Source organism: Pongo pygmaeus, chromosome 1, assembly GCF_028885625.2.
Source record: "Pongo pygmaeus isolate AG05252 chromosome 1, NHGRI_mPonPyg2-v2.0_pri, whole genome shotgun sequence".
Classification (NCBI taxonomy): domain Eukaryota; kingdom Metazoa; phylum Chordata; class Mammalia; order Primates; family Hominidae; genus Pongo; species Pongo pygmaeus.
This window is the reverse complement of record NC_072373.2, coordinates 194,768,951-194,791,716: the sequence shown is the minus strand read 5'-3', so window position 1 is coordinate 194,791,716 and position 22,766 is coordinate 194,768,951. Positions and strand designations below refer to the sequence as shown.

The following is a 22,766-nucleotide window of genomic DNA, read 5'->3' as shown; positions in this document are numbered from 1 at the left end:
TGATTGATTGATATGTCTTTTAAGTGTCTTAATCGGTAAGTTTTCTCTCCTTGTTTTTCTCCTCTGCAATTTATGGGCTGTTTGTCCTTTTAGAATTTTTCACGATCTGGATTTTGCTGGTTCCATCTTTACAATGTAATTTAACATAATCCTTTGAATTTCCTGTAAACTGCTAGTGGATCCAAGGCCTTGAACAAATTCAGGCCATTCTTTTTGAACTTACTACAGTTGGGTTTTTGTCCCAAGCACTTCACTGGAATTGTTTTTATCAAGGTCAGCAAAGACTTAGCTAAACCCAATAGTTCCCAGATCTTCATTTTATTTCATCCACATCTAATGACATTTTCTTCTTGAAACACTATTTTTCTCCATTTGGTTTTCAGGGTACCACTCTCTCCAGGTCCTCCTCCAATCTTGTTGGCTGTTACTTTTCCAGTTCCTTTGCTGTTTTCATTTCCCTAATTTCTAAATATTGGGAGTATCCTTGGGGTTAGTATTCTGTATCCATGCCACAGTCTGTCTGATCTCTAATCCAGTGGTTTTAAATAACACTTATATGCTGAGGACACCCACATTTACACCTCCAGCCTTGACCTCTCCCCTGAACTCCACACTCATCTAACTGCTTACTGTTCATCTACTTGTAGACACCTCAAATTTAGCATGTCCTTAAAATCCTCTTAATTTCCTCTCCAAACTTGCTACTATCACTGAGTCTTTCCTATCTCAGTAAATGACGCTTCTGTTCTTTCAGTTGTACAGACCAAAAAACCTTGAGAATGTTTCTCCTCATACCCCACATCTAGTCCATTTAACAGTTCCTGTCAGGCCTGCCTTCTAAATGTTTTCCACATCCACATCACTCCCCTAACTGTACTACTGTAGTCCTAGCCAACATTATCTTTCACCTAGATAGCCACATAGTCTGCTGACTGGTCTCCCTGCTTGTACCCTTATGTATAATTTTTCATACAGCAGCTGGAGTGATACTTAAAAAAAAATTTAAGTCAGATTGTAACACTTTTTCACTCAGAACTCAGAGGGCTGACACTGTCTAACTAACTTCAAGACTCACAATAAAGCTACTGTAATCAAGATAGTGTGGTATTGGTGAAAGAAACGACTAATGGAACAGAACAGAGAGTCCAGCATGGCAGGTTACAATCCCAATTCTCCTACTTACTAGCTATAAAAATTTTAGGCAAATTATTTCAGTTTTCCTTGTCTGTAAAATGATTCCTTCCTTTATAGGGTTGGTATGAAGATTAAATGAGATAATGCATGTAAAAGCACCTAGCAGGCCAGGCTTGGTGGCTTATGCCTGTAATCCCAGTATTTTGGGAGGCCAAGGCGGGCAGATCACTTGTTCTCAGGAGTTCAAGACCAGCCTGGGCAACATGGTGAAACCCTGTCTCTACCAGAAATACAAAAACTTAGCCCTGCATGGTGTAAAATAAAAGCACTTAGCACATTGTCTGAGACATAGTCAGAACTTGATAAATTTTAGAATTTGTGGATTTTCTAATTTAATCTTGATAAGTTTCATAAGAAAGAAGCAGGTCAAGTATTATTTTCACTTTTTAGATCAGGAAACAAATTCAGGGACAGTATTTGGTGACGGTCAAATGATTAGATAATTGGCAGAGCCAGTACTAAGGGCTAGTACGGAATTTGTACAGTATTACTTATCTCACGCTAGGAAAGGAAAGATTATGCCCTCTGAAGAGATTTTTTTAAAAATACAAAGAGAAATTTAAAAACAAATGATTCAGGCAGCATTTTAGTCTATTTTCGTCTACACTGAATAAAAGTTATTGTTAGCCCAATTTTTTATTCCTGATACAAACTCATTCTTTTGATATATTGTTGGATTTAATTTAACATTTTGTTAGGATTTTTGCATGTATATTCGTGAATTAGATTAGCTTATGATTTTCCTTTTTTATAGTGTTTTTGTCAGGTTTTAGTACCAGAATTTTTCTGGCATCATAAATTGTATTGGGGTGTGTTTACTTTTTTTCTGTTCTCTGGAAGTGTTTGTATAACATCGGTGTTATTTTTTTCCTTAAATGTTTGGTATAATTCTCTAGTGAAGCCATCTGGATCTGGAATCTTTTTGTATGTGTGTGGAAGTATTTTAAATTGTGAATTTAATTTATTTGGAGGACTTTTAAGATTTTTTTTTAAATGTAATTTTTAGTTTATTCAGATAATAGTTTAGTAATTTATCATTTGAATTTTGATTAACAAAGCTGTATTTTGAGCTTCAAAAATTTAGTGCTGGACATCACTTAGGTTTTCTTTAAAATTTTTTGATTAAAAAATGTAAAATGTACAACCATTAAATTTACCATCTTAACCATTTTTGTATACAGTCAGTAGTGTTCTGTACATTCACAGTGTTGTGCAGCCAATCTCCACAACTCTTTTCATTTTCTATAACTGAAACTGTATCCATTTAACAACTTCCCATTTGCTCATGTCTCAACTCCTGATGACCACACGTCTACTTCCTGTTTCTTATGAAATTGACTACTCTAGGTACCTCATGTAAGTGGAATCATATAAATTATATAGTGTTTGTCATTCTGTGACTGGTTTTTTTTTTTTTTTTTGAGATGGAGTCTCGCTCTGTCGCCCAGGCTGGAGTGCAGTGGCATGATCTCAGCTCACTGCAGCCTCCACCTCCCGGGTTCAAGTGATTCTCCTGCCTCAGCCTCCCAAGTAGCTGGTGGCTACAGGTGCACATGACCACACCCAGGTAATTTTTTTGTATTTTTTTGGTGGAGATGATGTTTCACCATGTTGGCCAGGCTGTTCTCAAACTGCTGACCTCAAATGATCCTCCCACCTTGGCTTCTCAGAGTGTTGGGATTACAGGCGTGCCATGCCCATCTTTTTTTTTTTTTTTTTTTTTTTGGGGGGACAGAATCTCGCTTAGCTGCCCAGGCTGGAGTGCAGTGGCACAATCTCGGCTCACTGCAGCTACTGTCTCCCAGGTTCAAGCAGTTCTCTCATCCCAGCCTCCCAAGTATCTGGGATTACAGGCATCTGCCATCATGCCTGGCTAATTTTTGTATTTTAGTAGAGACAGGGTTTCACCATGTTGGCCAGGCTGGTCTTGAACTCCCAACCTCAGGTGATCCACCCGCCTTGGCCTCCCAAAGTGCTAGGATTACAGGCGTGAGCCACCACCCCCAGCCCTTTTTTTAAAAAAAAAAAAAGAAAAAAAGACGGGGTCTCGCTCTATCACCCAGGCTGGAGTGCAGTGGCATGATCTCGGCTCACTGTAACCTCCACCTCCGGGGCTCAAGCGATTCTACCACCTCAGTTTTCTGAGTAGTTGGGACTACATGTGCACACCTGGCTAATTTTTTGTGTTTTTGATAGATACAGACAGGGTTTTACCATGTTGCTGAGGCTGGTCTTAAACTCCTGAGCCCAAGCAGTCTGCCCACCTCTGCCTCCCAAAGTGCTGGGATTACAGGTGTGAGCCACCATGCCTGGCCTGTCTTATTTCACTTAGCATAATATCTTCAAAGTTAATCATGTTTTAGTGTGTGTCAGAATTTCTTTTTTAAGGCTGAATAATATTTCATTGTATGTATATACCACATTTTGTTTATTCATTCATCTATCAGTGGGTACTTAGGTTGCTTCCACCTTTTGGCTATTGTGGCTAATGCTGCCCTGAACATGTGTGTACAAATAACTCTTCAATCAGTTCTTTCTGCTTTCACTTCTTTTGAGTGTATACCCAGAAGTAGAATTGCTAGATCACATGGCAATTCTATTTTTCATTTTTTGAGGAACCAGCATACTGTTTTTCAAAGTGACTGTACCATTTTATAGTTCCACCAACAGAGGACTTTTCAAATTTGATGAATAATACTTTTTTTCTTTTTTAAAGACAGGGTCTTGCCATTTTGCCCAGGCTAGTCTCGAACTCCTAAGCTCCTAAGCCTCCTGAGTGTCTGGGATTACAGGCACAAGATGCTGTGCCTGGCTATATAGTACTTTAGTGTATCAGTAAGTTTTATTTCTCCAGGAATTTGTCTGTTTCATCAAACTGTCAAATTTATTGACACAATGTTTGTAATGTCTTCAGTAGCTGTAGTGATTTTTTTTCACTTCTGTTATTAGTTAAGCCCTTTTCCTCCTTTTTAAAAGAAATCAGTGTTGCCTAGATTTTATCAATTTTATTTACTTTTTTTTTTTTTTTTTTTTTGATAAGACAGAGCCTCACTCTGTTGCCCAGGCTGAAGTGCAGTGGTGTCTCAGCCTGCTAAGTAGCTGGAACTACAGGCCTGCACCACCACGGTGGCTAATTTTTGTATTTTTTTTAATAGAGACAGGGTTTCACCATGTTGGCCAGGCTGGTCTTGAACTCCCAACCTCAGGTGATCTGCCCGCTTTGGCCTCCCAAAGTCCTGGGATTGCAGGCGTGAGGCACTGCGCCCAGCCCATTTATCTTTTTTTTTTTTTTTTTGTGACGGGGTCTCACTCTGTCACCCAGACTGAAGTGCATAATCTTGGCTCATTGCAGACTCTGCCTCCCAGGCTTAAGCCATCCTCCCACCTCAGCCTCCTGTGTAGCTGGGACCACAGGTGTGCACCACCACACTCAGCTAATTTTTTGTATTTTTGGTAGAGATGGGGTTTTGCCTTGTTGCCCATGGTGGTCTCGAACTCCTGAGCTCAGGCGATCCACCTGCTTTGGCCTCCCAGAGTCCCAAAGTGCTGGGATTACAGGCATGAGCTGCCATGGTTGGCCTGAGATACTTATCTTGTCAAATAATCAAATAATTGATTCTGTACTTTCTTGATTCTTTTTTATTATATATTGCTTCTTATTTTACTCCTTTCTTTTCCTTTTTTTTTTTTTTTTTTTTTTTTTTTAAATAGAGACAGATTCTCTCTCTGTCACCGAGTCTGGAGCGTCGTGTTACTATCATAGCTCAAGTGATCCTCCTACCTTGGCCTCCCAAAGCACTAGGATTCCAGGCATGAGCCACCATGCCCTGCCCTTTCTTCTACTTTCTTTAACTTTACTTTGCTATTGGTCTCACACTCTTTAGGTCTGACTTGTGCTTGCTCATGATCAGCTTGGTTTGTGTGATTGTTCTTCCTTCTCTCTGCCCTTTCCAAAACAGTTTTCCAGAGGCATACGGTTTTCTGTGTGTTTATTTTTAATGAAGAGAGGAAATCTGGGGTGACAGAAGTTGAAGTGTTAGAAATGATGTCATCCTGCAGAACTAGGTTTTAGCCATTATCAGCTGTACTTATAATTCTGATATACTCTGGTTGACAAGGCTTTGGAATACAGCTTGTAACTGTGACTCTTTTTGTTTCCCTTTCCCCTGGCAGGACCCGCTGGGGCCCAGCCCCTACTCATGGTGCCCAGAAGACCTGGCTATGGCACCATGGGCAAACCCATTAAACTGCTGGCTAACTGTTTTCAAGTTGAAATCCCAAAGATTGATGTCTACCTCTATGAGGTAGATATTAAACCAGACAAGTGTCCTAGGAGAGTGAACAGGTAAGAATCATGAAACTGCAAAGATCTTTTGCTATTTTTTTCTTAGTAATTATCCATGTTTATTTCGTATATCTGAATAACAATTACAATGTGTAACAGTTTGACCAAAAACATCTGGTAATTTGTTTTAAAATTGATTGTACTTCAGGGGTGTGATAGTGGGGAAAAAATCTTTGAAATTATTTTATTATAACATGAGCTCACATTTTCCCTGTGATAATAGAAAAGGTTCAAGTTATTTTTACATGCTCCTGAAATCAGGCTGCACATCATGAGCACATCATTTTCCTTGCTGTTAGGTAATATGTCTACGCATGCTTTTTTCTCCTCACCTCCCTTATGTACCACTTTCATAATGTTCCCTTTAAGATGATGGTGGTGATGATAGCAGTTGGGGGTAGAAATAGTGGTTTCATGCTTTCTTTTCTCCTTTCCCAATTCCCAACTGTTTCTTACTATTATATAGGAATAAGTACAGATGGTATATAAAGATTTATCAACCTGCTTTCAGTAAGCTTCCTCTCGCCTCCCCCAAATGCCGTTTATATTCCTGGATGTGGTTTCGGTAATACAGGAAATATAAGAGGAATTTATGATTGGATATATACTATGTCTATTTGGAGTTTGTTTTTAAAAACAAAGACAACACATTTTTAAAAAATGTGATATTCAGTTTAGCATTTTGGTTTCTATGATCCCAGCCTTTTCTTATTCATTAAATGTTATTAAGAGTCTTCATTTAAGACATTTAAGAAAAAGAATGTTGTTTCTCTCAAGAAATTTGTAATTTGGTAGAGGAGATAAGACACATAAGAAGTATGAAGGTCTTTTTCTTGGACTTGTCATCCTAATTGTTAGTATTTCTGTTATACCTGAAAGTGAATGAGCACTAGAAGACTTTATGATAACATGTTAAAAACAACAACACCTCTAAGAATGTTGTAATTAACATGTAATGCAGAGTTCTTTGTGAGGTCAGGAAGACTCATAGAGTATTACAGTTGAAAGGAACCTCTTAAGAAGCTAACTCATCCAATACCTTTTTTATTTATAGCTGAAATCCAGAAAGGTTAAGGGATTTAGTCAAGAACACATGTTTCAAGTAGGAAAGGTGAAACCAGAACTCCAGAATCCTGACTTGGTAGTCATTAGGAAGTATTTTGTAAAGGAAGAAGTTAATCTAAAACAATTGGTAAAATTTTGGTTAGCTGTAGAAAAAATAACATACATATAATTTTATTTATTTATTTATTTATTTTTGAAGGAAGGATAGCAGTAACAAAAGCATAATGGTTGAGAAGAACCAGGTGTATTGAGTCTGAACCAGGCTTAAGGGGAAGGTTCTTTGCATTACATGTTAATTACAACATTCCTATAGGTGTTTTGTTTTTTTTTTTTTAACATGTTATCAGATACTACTTTAAGATACTATCTGTGATTAGGTGACTCCTAATCTTGCTGTAGCCTCTACCTCTTTCCTAAACTTCAGATTGACACCCAAATGTTCCTAAAGTGAACAACACAAGTCAAAAGAGTAGTGCCCTTCTCTTCTGTGACCTCATAGTACTTGATGTACGCTTCCATTATGGTGTTTTTAGTGCATTGTGGTTATTTATTTTTCTCCCTTTCCCCAGTATAACCCCTTCATGAAAAGTAGTGTTTTTTATCATCTTTGTCACCCCATGTCAGCTCAGTGATTGGCACATAATACTCAGTAAAGTGAATGAAATGTTTATAAAATGGCATGAGTGTGATGGTAGGGGACAGGAAAGAAAACTGGATGTTCTAGAGGGCTGTTTTCCTGAACATGGGTTTTTCAGTGCCGTACTCTTATCTCCTAGGATCTTAGGCTAGTCTTGGTCTTGGTCTCCCTTCACTCTCTCTTATGTCTTTCTGTGAGCCGTCATCCACTTATGGGGACTTAACTGACTCATGCTGTACTCTCATAGAGATTCCCTTTTTCTTGTTTCTCAAAACTGGTTCATTAATGTGTAGATTTGAGTGAAGGATAATCCTGACCCTTCTGGTAGATATTTACATTTTAAAAAGGCATTTATTAGCTGAGCCATGGGCCTGTAGTCCCAGCTACTCTGAAGGCTGAGGCAGGAGGATTACTTAAGCCCAGGAGTTAAGGCTGCAGTGTGTTGTGATTGTGCCTGTGAATAGCCACTGCACTCCAGCCGGGGCAACATAGTGAGACCACGTATCTAAAAAATAAATAAATAAAAATAAAAAGGCATTAGTTAATCTAAGTATAGAATCTGGGGCTTGAGGGATGTCAATTCAAGTTTTTTTAGTATGCCAGATGAGTTACAAGGAAATGATATGGTGGCAAAAATATTAAGTAAAAGGAACAGAATTTTTTCTTTTCTTTTTTGCAACGGAGTCTCTCCCTGTTGCCCAGGCTGGAGTGCAATGCGCGATTTCTGCTCACTGCAACCTCCGCCTCCCAGGTTCAAGCAATTCTCCTGCCTCAGCCTCCCGAGTAGTTGGGATTACAGGCACCTGCCACCACGACCAGCCAATTTTTTGTATTTTTAGTAGAGACGGGGTTTCTCCATGTTGGCCAGGCTGGTCTTGAACTCCTGACCTTGTGATCCACCCCCACCCCCCGGCCTTCCAAAGTGCTGGGATTACAAGCGTGAGCCACTGCACCCGGCCAGAACAGAATTGTTTATTAGATTTATTCTTTCTCTTGCCTAACATTTTTGTTTTATTTTTTGGTAGGGGGTGGGTAAAGGAAAATTTGTGTATTATATATGTGTAATTATATATGTGTATATAAAGTTGTGTAGCATAGAATTTCATGTGTATATGCTCAATGTATTAAGTTTGTGAGAAAAATATGTGTTATAAATTGGTGTGGTACATTCTGGTTTTAACTTACGATTCTTTTGACATCCTTAATTACATTACATCTTTAGGTTGCTTTATCTTACATTTTTTTGACAGTACCAATAATTTAGATTTGTAATTTAAATGTTTCCAAGTGGAAAGTTTTTAAATTTTTCTGAAGTAAAATTTTAGTCATTTTTATCGTGTTTTTGAGTTTTTATTTTATTTATTTATTTTTTTTGAGATGGAGTTTCACTCTTGTTGCCCAGGCTGGTGTGCAATGGCACGATCTCGGCTCACTGCAACCTCCATCTCCTGGGTTCAAGCAATTCTCCTGCCTCAGCCTCCCGAGTAGCTGGGATTACAGGCATGTGCCATCATGTCCAGCTAATTTTGTATTATTAGTAGAGATGGAGTTTCTCCATGTTGGTCAGGCTGGTCTCGAACTCCCAACCTCAGGTGATCCGCCTGCCTCGGCCTCCCAAAGTGCTGGGATTACAGGCGTGAGCTACCGCACCCGGCCCAAGTTTTTATAGGAACTGTAGGACTTGTTTGGGATTCTAAAAATCGCATAAATCAGCTTTATACTTTGTTAATAATATTGCTTTGATTTAATGTCAGCATCTGCAAAACTTATTCCATTTTCTTCAGCTGACTTGCTTTTGTCTTCAGTTTTTACAGTATTACTGCATGACTAGTCAGTTAAAACTTGGTGGTCTTCTGAAATTGATGTGGTGGCTCAGTTCCTATGCTTCAACAACTGGAATTCTAGGCGTTAGAAGGAACTAGATAGAACTTAACAATTCCTTTTCAATATTAGCAAAACAGTTAAGGGACAAAATTCAGTAGTTCAGTTATGTCTAATTTAACTTATTCAAAATATTAAAACAAATTGTTTTATTTCTTTTTTTAAAAGTCAGTGTCTCAATCTGTCTCCCAGGCTCTGGAGTGCAGTGGCACAGTCATAGCGCACTGTGTTCTCAACCTCCTGGGCTCAAGTGATCCTTCCACTTAAGCCTCCTGAGTAGCTGGGACTACAGGCACACCACACCAAGATCATTTTTAAAATTTTTTATTTACAGGAGACGAGGTCTCCCTATGTTGCCCAGGCTGGTTTTGAACTCCTGAGCTCAAGTGATCTTCCCAAAGTGCTGGGATTACAGGCATGAGCCACCATGACCAGCCTTATTTCGTTTCTTACTAAAGATTTATATTGGCCAGGCGTGGTGGCTCACGCCTGTAATCCCAGCACTTTGGGAGGCTGAGGCGAGTGGATCATGAGGTCAGGAGATCAAGACCATCCTGGCCAACATGGTGAAACCCTGTCTCTACTAAAAGTACAAAAATTAGCTGCATGTGATGGTGGGCGCCTGTAATCCCAGCTACTCAGGAGACTGAGGCAGGAGAATTGCTTGAACCCAGAAGGCAGAGGTTGCAGTGAGCCGACATCATGCGACTGCACTCTAGCCTGGCAACAGAGTAAGACTCCATCTCAAAAAAAAAAAAAAAAAAAATTATATTGTTGCCTTCTATAAAGTCATAGTGATTCTCCTCTAAGTGACTTAAATGTTTTAATACTTAAATTATCGTGCATGAAATTTTTCTTGTCCATATGCCACATGAACAACTATTTGGCACTAAGGCATTAATCATAATAGTAGAAAGATGTATTATAGCCAAACAATTGCCACTTTAGTTGGAGTCTTCTTAGACACAATATCCAGGAAATGCTAGTGAATCATTTTGTGGGTCAACCTTTCTACAAATTTATTCTTTAGATTTTCTGTCCATTGCTTTTTTTGTCCTTTCCTCACCCCCTTTTGTGTTGGGGGGCCAAGTGGGGGAAGGAGATTCTTTCCTTCCTTCTTTTCCCCCTATTAAATGATTTTGATTGAAAGTAAGCTTTTGTTAAAAGAGTATGTATGTTAAGTATATTTCAAATGTTACTAGTTTCTAATAGGTGAATGGCCTCAATGACTAAAAAACAAATATTTTTTAGAAACATTATGACCTAAAGTATACATTCTGTAACTTGAGATTTTATGCTAGTTTGTCCAACCTCTAAATACACCTTGAATAGAAAGTATATGTATTTATTCAAAACCATTAAATAATGGAATAGATACATGTTAAAAATTATGTATACAACATGATTATAACTGCAATATCTATTTTAAAACATGAATAAAAATTTGAAGGAATCTTAAAATAGTAGTAGATTGTGGTTGCATTTTTATTTTATTTATTTTTTTTTTAGATAGAGTCTCATTCTGTTGCCCAGGCTGGAGCGCAATGGCACATTCTCAGCTCACTGCAACCTCCGCCTCCTGGGTTCAAGCAATTCTCCTGCCTCAGCCTCCCGAGTAGTTGAGATTACAGGCACCCATGCCCAGCTAGTGTTTGTATTTTTAGTAGAGTCGGGGTTTCGCCGTGTTGATCAGGCTGGTCTCGAACTCCTGACCTCAGGTGATCCACCCACCTCGGCTTCCCGAAGTGCTGGAATCACAGGCGTGAGCCACCACACCCAGCTGTGGTTGCATTTTTTTGGCTGAGTTTTCTTTTACAAATTAAACATCATTTTTACTACTGTTACTGTTAATATTCTATGATGATTAATAACATGCCAAATATTTCTGCATATTTCATATTGGTATAATGTTTAATGCTGATGATTTTTATTTTATTTATTTATTTTGAAACAGGATCTCGCTCTGTCACCCAGGCTGGAGTGCAGTGGTACGATCACAGTTCACTGCAGCCTTGACCCCCCCGGGCTCAAGCAGTCCTCCCACCTCAGCCTCCTGAGTAGCTGAGACCAGGAGCATGCCTGGCTAATTTTTCTACTTTTTGTAGAGACAGAGTTTTGCTATGTTGCCCAGGCTGGTCTCAAACTCATGGGCTCAAGACATCCACCCACCTTGGCCTTTCAAAGTGCTGGGATTATAGGCGTGAGCCACTGCACCCAGACAGATATTGAATTTTAGAAAGAAAAAAGTAAATCTATATTGATCCAATTTTGGCTTTTTAAGTGGAAATCTCAGAGCAGCAATGTGTTTAAAGAAACTCCTTTTCTGCTGTTAGGAATGTCATTTTTATAGTGTTACAGTTGGATAGTATGCCAAGAGGGGGCATATTTCATTTTAAACAACTTGATGGATATATAATTTATATGCCATAATTCACCCATTTTAAAATGTACACCTCAGTGGTTTTTAGTATATTGCCAGAGAGGATGTACAGCCGTCACTTCAATCTAATTTTAGAACATTTCATCCTCTCAAAAAGAAACCCTATACTCATTAGCAGTCACTGCCCATTAGTCCCTCCCCACAGTCCTTGCCAACCACTAATCTATTTTCTTTCTCTGTAGATTTGCCGGTTCTGGGTCGGTCTGTCTTTCTTTCTTTCTTCTTCTTTTTTTTTTTTTTTTTTTGACAGAGTCTTGCTCTGTCACCTAGGCTAGAGTGCAGTGGCGCGATTGCGGCTCACTGCAACCTCTGCCTCCTGAGTTCAAGCAGTTCTCCTGCCTCAGCCTCCCGAGTAGCTGGGACTACAGGCGCCTGCCACCATGCTCGGCTAATTTTTGTATTTTTAGTAGAGGTGGGATTTCACCATGTTGGCCCAGCTGGTCTCAAACTCCTGAGTTCAAATGATCTGCCTACCTCAGCCTCCCAAAGTGCTAGGATTACAGGGGTGAACCACTGCATCCGGCCAGATATTTCTTATAAATGGAATCATATACCATGTGGCCTTTTGTGACTGGCTTCTTTTTGCATAATGATTTCAAGGTTCATTCATGTTGTAGCATTTATCAGTATATTCAGGCACTGCATAACGTTTCAGTCAATTACAGACCACATATATGATGGTGGTCCCATACGATTATAATACCGTATTTTTACTGTACCTTTTTATGTTTAGATACACAAATACCACTGTATTACAGTTGCCTACAGTATTCAGTATAGTAATGCCATGTACAGGTTTGTAGCCCAGGAGTAATAAGCCATACCATATAGCTTAGATGTGTATGTGGCTTAGATGTGTAGTAGGCTCTACTATCTAGGTATGTGTAAGCACATTCTATGATGTTCACACAACAGAATGATAATGCATTTCCTGGAACATATCCCCATCGTTAAGTGATGCATAACTGTACTTTATTCCTTTTTATTGCTGAATAATATTCCATTGTATGGATATAATACATTTTGTTTATCCATCATTTGATGGACATTTGGGTTGTTGCCATTTTTGACTACTACAAATAATGCTGCTATAAACATTCATGTACAGGATTTTGTGTGGATATACATTTTCATTTATGTTGGATATATACCTAAGAGTGGTATCATATGATAACTCTATATTTAACCTTTTGAGAAACTGCCAGACTCTTTTCCAAAGTGGTTGCACCAGCCAAACATGGTGGCTCATGCCTGTAATCCCAACACTTTGGGATGCTGAGGCAAAAGGATCACTTGAGTCCAGGAATTCGAGACCAGCCTGAGCAATGTAGCAAGACACCATTTATATTAAAAAGAAAAAAAAAAGAAGACAGTGTCTGTACCATTTTACATTCCCACTAGCAGTGTATGAAGATAAGTTTTCCCATATTCTCACCAATATTTGTTATTATTTATCTTTTTAAAAATTATAGCCATCCTAGTGGATGTGAAGTTGTATCTCATTGTCGTTTTGACTTGCATTTTCCTGATGACTGATGTTGAGCATTTTTCATGTATTTATTGGTCATTTGTATATTTTCTTTGGAGAAATGTCTATTTAGGTCCTTTGCTAATTTTTTTTTTTTTTTTTTGAGACAGAGTCTTACTCTGTTGCCCAGGCTGGAGTGCAGTGGCATGATCTTAGCTCACTGCAACTTCCACCTCCCAGATTCAAGCGATTCTCCTGCCTCAGCCTCCCAAGTAGCAGAGACTACAGGTGTATACCACCGTGCCTGGCTAATTTTTGTAGTTTTTAGTAGAGATGGGGTTTCACTATATTGGCCAGGCTGGTCTCAAAACTCTGACCTCAGGTGATTCACCCGCCTCACCCTCCCAAAGTACTGGGGTTACAGGCATGAGCCACTGTGCCTGGCTGCCCATTTTTAAATTGGGTCATTTGTCTTTTTGTTATTGAGTTATAGGAGTTCATTATATATTCTAGATAAAAATCCTTTATTAGATACATGATTGCAAAATTTTTCTCTGTTTATACATGTTGCATCTTCACTGTCTTGATGGTGTCCTTTGAAGCACAAACTTTTTAAATTTTGATGATGTCTAACTTATTTTTTCTTTTGTCACTTGTGATTTTGTTGTCATATCTATAGAAGGGGATACTTCTGATTAAAATGATTTAGACAACATACTTCAGAAAACACTACCAGTAAAAACCAAATGGTGTAGTTTTAAGTGTTTAGTGATCTTGGGGAAACTATTATACAAAATATGTCAGCTAATAAACAAGTTTTATTTTCCTTTTAATCACTTGGAAGATAGGAAAGTTAACAGACGGTAATTATTTCACATCTCAAAATTCTTTTAGAGTGACATCTAAATACAATACTAAGTAGACATTAGCCTTTTGACTAATATTCCTATAATATATTTGAAATTTGAAGATACTTGCATAAATTAACAAATATTTCCACACAAGGGACTAGTACATAGGTATTATTACCAACATCTATCTGTGTAGATGTAAATTACAATAGCTGTATAGTGTTCTATTATATGAATGTACCTTGATTTGTTTACTTTAACCTGCTCCAGTTTGTTAGGTTAACTTAAATCTATTTAAACCATTTATCTGAACTTATCACATGTTTATACGAAGGTACTATGCTATTGGTACTAGATTTACAGGATATGCGGAAACTTAAAGATCATTTTTGAATCTTTTCTATGTTTTCATTAACTGTTTACTCCTGTTTTGTGTCAGGCACTGTGCTAGGTTCTAGCAATAACACGATAGATAAAACATGATCTCTTTAAAGTTTTAAATTCCATATGGAGTGACAAATTCTGTGATATGCATATTATGTACTGTGATGAAAGAGTAATGATTCCTACCTTTGGGTAAGGAGGAGGATGTGGTGTATCACATGGTATTTGAGCAAAATAATTGTATCATAAAAGGTACAGTAAAAATATATAATCTTATGGGACCACCATCATATATGTGGTCTGTAATTGACTGAAAAGTTATGCAGCACCTGCCTGTACTGATATATGCTACAATATGAAGTTGTCCAGTGGACAGGGAGAAAGCATAATCCACATAGACAGCATGAGCAAAGGTATGACATGTTGGTATAACAGAAACAGGCCAGTATAAATAGAGTAGCTAGAGATGAGTCTGAAGAGTTAGCTAGGGAGTAGGTTATGAAGAATCTGAAATCCGTGCTAAGGCTTGTGAATTCAGAAATAGTAGAGAGCCAATAGAACCTTTTAAACAAAAGAAGAATATCGGTATTTAGGACCATACTTGATGACAGTGTGGTGAATGAGAGATGAGAAAGACTTGAGTCCTGGAGAACATTTTTGAAAGGCTGTTGTAGTAGTCTAGGTCAGTGATCTTCAAACCATTGATCACACATCTCGATTAATTAAAATTTGTTTGACCAAAAAATACGTATAGATATAAATGCACACACATTTCAAAAACTATAATTTATTGACGTGTACTACTGTTTTAATATGTAACTGTAGAAAAATTAAAGGTGAGAAAGAAAATTTTGAAATGAACTATTTAAAAATATATTTAAATAACTTGAACTTTTCAGATTAATGGTACAAAAAACCCTGACTGAATATGTGTCACACACTTGAACTACAAAAAGTTGCAGTGTGCTGAAAATGAATGAATGAGAGGTACACTGTTAACTCTTTTTTTTTTTTTCAAATTGAGACAGGCGTCTCACTCTGTCACCCAGGCTGGAGTGCAGTGGCATGAACATGGCTCACTGCAGCCTCGACCTCCTGGGCCCAAGCAATCCTCCCACCTCAGCCTTCATAGTAGCTGGGACTACAGGCACATACCACCATGCCCGGCTAATTTTTGTATTTTTTATAGAAATGGGATTTTGTCATGTTGCCCAGGCTGGCCTTGAACTCCTGGTCTCAAGCGATCTGCCCACCTCAGCTTCCCAAAGTGTTGGAATTACAGGCGTGAGCCACTGTGTCTGACCTTAACTCTTATGTATTGCAGAACTCCCATTACTCTCCTAGGATTCCTGGTGTACCGTGTGTTGCACCTGACCATCTAATATGGAATAAGTGAAGGCACCAGTATCAATCCATATTCATGAATATTAGTAAATCTTAATTCCTAATTGTTCAATGAAAATTAAATATAAATATGTCTGATTTTTCCTCATACTTCAGCATACCCCTTGGCACCTCTGGTACATATTTTTCTGGATTATAGGTAATATGTTCAAAGACACAGTGGCAACAATGATGATGGAGGGCATAGATGGAAGATTTAGAGAAAGAATGAACAATTTAGGTATGTAAGGAAAGGATAGAGATAAGAATGGCTTCATAGTTCCTAGCTTGTGCATTAGTAATGGTTTTAACAGAAATATAGATTCTGAAGGGACCAGGTTTTTGTATACTATTTTGAATATTTGGAGGTTGATTTGCATAAGAAACATCAAAATGGCAGAAATTCAGTAGGTTATTGGAAATAAGTGTCTAGCTAAGTGTCAGGAGATCAGTCAAAATGGAGATTGTGATTCGTCAGCATGTAGGTGATAGTTAAAAACTGGGGAAGTATGTAAAAATGAAAGAACTGAGACTAGATCTCTGAGATACTATTATTTCAGGTTTGCCAGTGAAGACACACAGGGATTGGAAAGATAGGAGAACCAGGACAAAGTAGAAGCTATTTCAGAGAAGGCAAGGTAAGGATCATGATTTTCTTTCTTTTTGTTTTTTTTTCTTTTGGAGATGGAGTCTCGCTCTGTCGCCCAGGTTGGAATTCAGTGGCACGATCACATGATCTTGGCTGACTGCAACCTCCGCCTTCCAGGGTCAAGCAATTCTGTCTCAGCCGCCTGAGTAGCTGGGACTACAGGTGCGTGCCACCATGCCTGGCTAATTTTTTTGTATTTTTAGTAGAGATAAGGTTTCACTGTGATGCCCACGCTGGTCTCAAACTCCTGAGCTCAGACAGTCCGCCCACCTCGGCCTCCCAAAGTGCTAGGATTACAGGCATGAGCCACCGCACCCGGCCTTAAGGATCATGATTTTCAAGGAACAAACTTTGATTACAGTGGCAAATGCTAAACAAAGCCAGGCGTGTAGAGACTGAAAATGCGCCATTACACATGGTTGTTAAGAAGTTGGTGGCCCAGCCTGGTGCAGTGGCTCACGCCTGTAATCTCAGCCCTTTGGGAGGCCAAGGTGGGCAGATCACTTGAACCCAGGAGTTTGAGACCAGCCTGGCCAACATGGTGAAACCCCATCTCTACTAAAAATACAAAAATTAACCGGGCATGGTGGTACATGCCTGTAATCCCAGCTTGGATTACTTGGGAGGCTGAGGTAACGAGAATTGCTTATACCCAGGAGGCGAAGGTTGCAGTGAGCTGAGATCATACCATGGCACTCCAGCCTGGGCAACAGAGCGCGACTGTCTCAAAAACAAAAAAAAGAAGTCGGTGGCCTGGTAAAAATAATTCACATGTGAAATGACTACAAACATAGTGTGTAGTGAAATGCTCTGTATGAGCTGGGTGCAGTGGCTCATGCCTGTAATCCCAGCACTTTGGGAGGCTGAGGCAGGCAGATCACTTGAAGTCAGGAGTTTGAGACCAGCCTGGCCAACATGGTGAAACCCCGTCTCTACTAAAGATGCAAAAATTAGCTGGGCGTGGTGGCACGTGCTTGTAATCCCAGCTACTCCGGAGGCTGAGGCACGAGAATTGCTTGAACCTGGGAGGTGAAGGTTGCAGTGAGCAGAGATTGTGCCACTGCACTCCAGCCTGGGCAACAGAGTGCGACTCCATCTCAAAAAAACAAAAATGCTCAGTATCGATTTTATATTTTAAAGTATTAAAATTTTGGCCAAGGGCAGTGGCACATGTGAGGCCTGTAATTCCAGCACTTTGGGAGGCCAAGGCAGGAGGAGTGCTGGAGGCCAGGATTTCAAGGCCAGCCTGGACAACATAGGGAGACCCCTTCTGTATGAAAAATTTAAAGATTAGCCAGGTATAATGGTGTACACCTATAGTCCTAGCTACTCAGGAGGCTGAGGTGAGAGGATTGCTCACTTCAGGAGTTGGAGGCTGCAGTGAGCCATGGTTGCACCACTGCACTCCATCCTCTGGGTGACAGAGCAAGATCCGTATCTTTAAAAAAAGAAAAAAGTATTAAAAATTTGTCCTGGCCAGGCGCGGTGGCTCACGCCTATAATCCCAGCACTTTGGGAGGCCAAGGCGGGTGGATCACAAGGTCTGGAGTTCGAGATCAGCCTGGCCAACATGGTGAAATCCCATGTCTACTAAAAATAAAAAAATTAGCCAGGCATGGTGGTGTGCATTTGTAATCCCAGCTACCCAGGAGGCTGAGTCTGAAGAATCACTTGAACCCGGGAGGTGGAGGTTGCAGTGAGCCGAGATCACACCACTGCACTCCAGTCTAGGCGACAGAATAAGACTCCGTATCAAAAAAAAAAAAAAAAAAAAAATTTTGTTCTACCCAGCACTTCGGGAGGCTGAGGTGGACAGATCACTTGAACTCAGGAGTTCAAGACGAGCCTGGGCAACATGATGAAACTCTGTCTCTACAAGAAATACAAAAATTAGCTGGGCATGGTGGCACACTCCTGTAGTCCCAGCTACTCAGGAGGTTGAGACAGGAGGATGGCTTGAGGCAGAGGTTGCTGTGAGCTGAGATTGCACCACTGCACTCCAGCCTGAGCATCAGATCCAGACCTTGTCTCAAAAAAAAAAAAAAAAGAAAAAGGAAAAAAGATCTAAAATATAATCCCTGTCTTCTCTGTTTTGCATACCTTAAACTTTATCTTGTTGCACAAGTATTTATTGGCTACCTTCTCTGCTAGTAACCACAGAGTTATAAAGATAAGTTAGAGATTGGAAGGATACGAAGAGAGACTGCCAGCTGTTTTAGTTGTGTTTTATAAACCTCTGGATGATTTTGACATTTTGTTATACCTTAGCAATCTTCTTTCTGTCTATACTGTAGTGAGACATTCGTTTATTGTAGCCATGGATAATGTCAGTAGACTTTTGGGGAAAATATTCTTTCATGTTGTCTTCTGTAGACTAGAATAATATTTTTCATTCTGTCTTTTGGGAGCAGAGAATTAAGAGGTACCTAATAAAGTGAGATGGAGGTGGATCTCTATAAGCTTATAGTAATTACAACTCACAGGAAAATAATTTGCTCTCCTCTTTTTTACATTAAAGTTTCTCTCTTCCCATTTTTCTGCTGTATAAGTCAGGTGGTAAAATGGGACTTAATGAAATTATTATTAAATTTTACTTTATAGTCTGTGCACCAGAGCGTGATGGAGTCAAAAGAGTTGGTATCAGAATGTAGGAAGTAGTGATTGAAGTAAGGATGGTAGGATAGGCTGTACTCCTTTAGAAGATCTAATGTATTCAGGTAGATTTCATTTTTGGAGTAATTACCAATTATTCTTAAGGATTCTTAAATTCTAGCTTGACGTTCTAAAAAATGCATCACAGTATAATTCTGCAAGAATTATTTTCTTCTCAGACTAAGGTTATTAGTGAAAGGAAGCCACTAAAGATGGGTTAGACATTCTTATCCGTGTTTGCTCAGATTTTATTTCCCAAATTACTTTCCCAAGCACTGTTATAGAAGTTGAAATATTTTATGTATTTTTATTAGTCTAGTTTTACTACTTATGGTAAAGTAAGAACTGGTTTAACAATATACACTTAAAGATTTTGCTGAAAGTACTATATTTGAACAAAAGATTCCACTCCTAACCCTGTTGTTATAATAAAAGACTAGTGTCATAAAATATAGAGGAAACTCAGTTATCAGTTTATGTTAATTACCAGAATTATTCATTATTTGTGTTGATTTACTATATTTGATGCTAAAACATTGTAGTATATTCATTTGTTATTTGGAAGACTTCAGTATAATTCTTAAAATATATTTGTGAGATAATTATGCTTAAATTTTAATATAAAATATACATATTTGCTTTTTTAATCTCCAAATTATTTTCAGTAATATTCCATTTGGTTCCTGAGACTGTTATCTCATTTTTATTGCTAAAGAAACTCAAGTCAGAGAGGTTAAATAACTTTCTTAACAACTTAGTGACAGAATGGGACTAAAAACTCATGCCTTCTTATTTCGGTACTTATCATATATTTTAAAGGTTCCTCAGGTTGGTAGTTTCCCAATTCCAAGTTTCATCTTAATATAATAGCACCTTTGCTACTATAGCTGACTAGATGGCTTAGGAAACTAGATAAATTACTGTTCTAGAGAGTGTTTTTTCTCTAGCTCCACATGCCTACCTATTAAAGATTCTAATAAACTACCCTTTTCCATAATATCCTTTGAGATAAGAAATGAGAATTTGCTGTCCCTAGATTTGCCATTTTGTTAGCTTGCATACTAAAATCTGCTGGATGCCCATATTCCCAGTTACTCAGAAGGCCAAGGCGGGAGGATCACTTGAACTCAAGAGTTCTAGGTTACAGTGAGCTATGATCACATCCCTGCACTTAAGTCTGGGCAACAGAGCAAGACCTGGTCTCAAAAAAAAAAATTTTTTTTTTTCGCTAAAATTCTAAATATATGAATTTGGCCAGGCACAGTGGCTCACACCTGTAATCTCAACACTCTGGGAGGCTGAGACAGGAGGATTGCTTGAACCCAGGAGTTGGAGACCAGCATGGGCAACATAGTGAGACCCCATCTCTTTGAAAAAAATTCTAAATATATGAATTAATTGTGTCATATTAGTGAGAGGTTAAAAAAATAATATAACTCTTGGCCCTCATGAAAGATGACTCTCTTTGTAGCATAGGTTTTGTCAGTTATGAACTTAAAAAACTGTCAAGTGGAAAAACTGACCCGTATACTATAGAGTTCCAATGCTATTTCCTTAAGGCTCAGAACTAAATTGTCAAATGTAAGTGTAATTATTCATAAAAGTAATATCTAATGCCATGATACGATTTACCATGATAAAATTTACAATGTTTCTTTTCTTTTTTTATTTTTATTTTTATTTTTTTTTGAGATGGAGTCTCGCTCTGTTGCCCAGGATGGAGTGCAGTGGTGCGATCTCGGCTCACTGCAAGCTCCACCTTCCGGGTTCACGCCGTTCTCCTGCCTCAGGCTCCCAAGTAGCTGGGACTACGGGCACCCGCCACCACGCCCTGCTAATTTTTTTTTTTTTTTTTTGTATTTTTAGTTGAGACAGGGTTTCACCGTGTTAGCCAGGATGGTCTCAATCTCCTGACCTCTTGATCCGCCTGCCTCGGCCTCCCAAAGTGGTAGGATTACACGCGTGAGCCACTGCGCCTGGCCATTATTTGGTATTTTTTAAATTAAATTTTACTATAAGAGGGTATCGCGGATATTTCATTTTAATCTTAAATTTATATCTTCCCTGACAGTTGGTCATATAGCTGCTCTTTGAACAGTTCTAGCAAAGATGAACTCAGGTACTTTATAAGGTAGTGTAATTTACTTTTGAATAACTCTGGTGGTTAGAAAATCCTGAAAATTTTGTTCCAAAATCTGTCTAATGTTCCAACTATTTTTCCTAGTTCTTTCTACTCAGTTTTTCACATGACAATCTATCAAAATAGCCAAAAACTTATTCTGTAATTTTCTTTGAGTCTTTCCTATTCCAGACTAAGAGTTTCCTATTCCAAACCAGACTTGGTTTGATTTATTTTTACTCATATTACATGATTTTCTATCAGGATTGCCTCCTTCTGGTTATATTTGAATTTTTAGGGTCTTACATTTTTCACAAATTGAACAGAGTACTCAAAGATGTAAAATGATGTTTTAATATATGGTGGGATAGTTACCTGCCTTATTAAGTGGGTTATCTGAGTACTGAAATATATGCAACCTCAGTTTTTTACTTTTGAGGAAGCTACATCATACTGTTAGCTCATTTGGGGCTTGTACCCTTTTCCACAGCAGCAGTGGGTAAGTTGAGATTCTCTAATTTGTTCTTATTACAGTTGAAGTGTTCAGACATAAGTGTTTAGGTATTACAGTTACCCTTATTATGTTTCTTCTTTATTTTGTTTATTGTTGTAGTTGTTAGTAGCTTTTAACATAGTAATTTATGTTTTTAACATGCTAGTCATGTCTTCCAAGTATGTGTTGTTGGAGGTTTCTTAACCAACAGATATTTATTAATTACTTACTATATGTAGGGCACTAGATATGTTTCCTTTCCATATGGTATTGATAGTTTTCTAAGGTGGAAAATTATTCCAGTGTTCAAGTATACTTAGAAAAAGTAGGGAAACTTACCCTGCCCCATAATAAACACTCTAGTGAAAACATACGGTACTGGCCAGGCGCAGTGGCTCACACCTGTAATCCCAGCACTTTGGGAGGCCAAGGCAGGTGGATCACGAGGTCAGGAGATCAAGACCATCCTGGCTAACACGGTGAAACCCCGTCTCTACTAAAAATACAAAAAATTAGCCGGGCGTGGTGGCGGATGCCTGTAGTCCCAGCTACTCGGGAGGCTGAGGCAGGAGAAGAGTGTGAACCCAGGAGGGGGAGCTTGCAGTGAGCCGAGATCACGCCACTGCACTCCAGCCTGGGTGACAGAGTGAGACTCCCTCTCAAAAAAAAAAAAAAACAAAAAGAAAGAAAACATCTTGTACTGGCACAAGAACAGACAAACAGAATGCTGGGACAGTATAGAGAACTCAGATTGATTTATATATGAGAAGTGAATGAGATAAATATGCCATTACAAATTGATTAGTTAAGTATAAGCTGTTTAGTAGGTGGCATGAAGAAACCCACTCACTAGATGGAGATAAATAAAATTGGGTCCTTGCTGTTTATAAAGAAGAACCGAAAAATGTAGACAAAACTATAAAGTTAATAAAACAATTTATCTTTGTGACTTCGTATTAGGAAAGTATTTCTTAATACCTCAAAAGCTTGAAGTCATAAGGTAAAATTTAATTTGATGATGTTCTCAAATTCATTAGTAATAAGAGAAATCTAAATTAAAACATGCTTTTAGTTTATACCGATTAGGCTAACAAAAATTAGAAAGCAGAGCTGGATAATGCCACATATTGGCTGGACGCAGGGAAATAGGAGCCTCAAGGAGTGCAGGTTAGTGTAGTCATTCTTGAGAACAATTTGGCAGTTCA

At 38.6% G+C, this 22,766-nt stretch overlaps 1 protein-coding gene across 3 annotated transcripts in view; it reads left to right on the top strand.

Moving 5' to 3' along the window:
- The window catches only part of AGO3 (argonaute RISC catalytic component 3), a 139,386-nt gene that overhangs the window by 9,639 nt on the left and 106,981 nt on the right, over positions 1–22,766 (top strand). The window contains exons 1-2 of one of the 3 annotated variants that reach the window (XM_054496090.2): positions 2,638–2,761; positions 5,368–5,539. In XM_054496090.2, the coding sequence (XP_054352065.1) occupies positions 5,394–5,539 (146 nt within the window). In that variant the 5' untranslated portion in view covers positions 2,638–2,761; positions 5,368–5,393. Of the gene's footprint in view, positions 1–2,637; positions 2,762–5,367; positions 5,540–16,205; positions 16,287–22,766 lie in introns of those variants that run through there. The other 2 variants (XM_054496081.2, XM_054496110.2) reach the window with 2 other exon arrangements.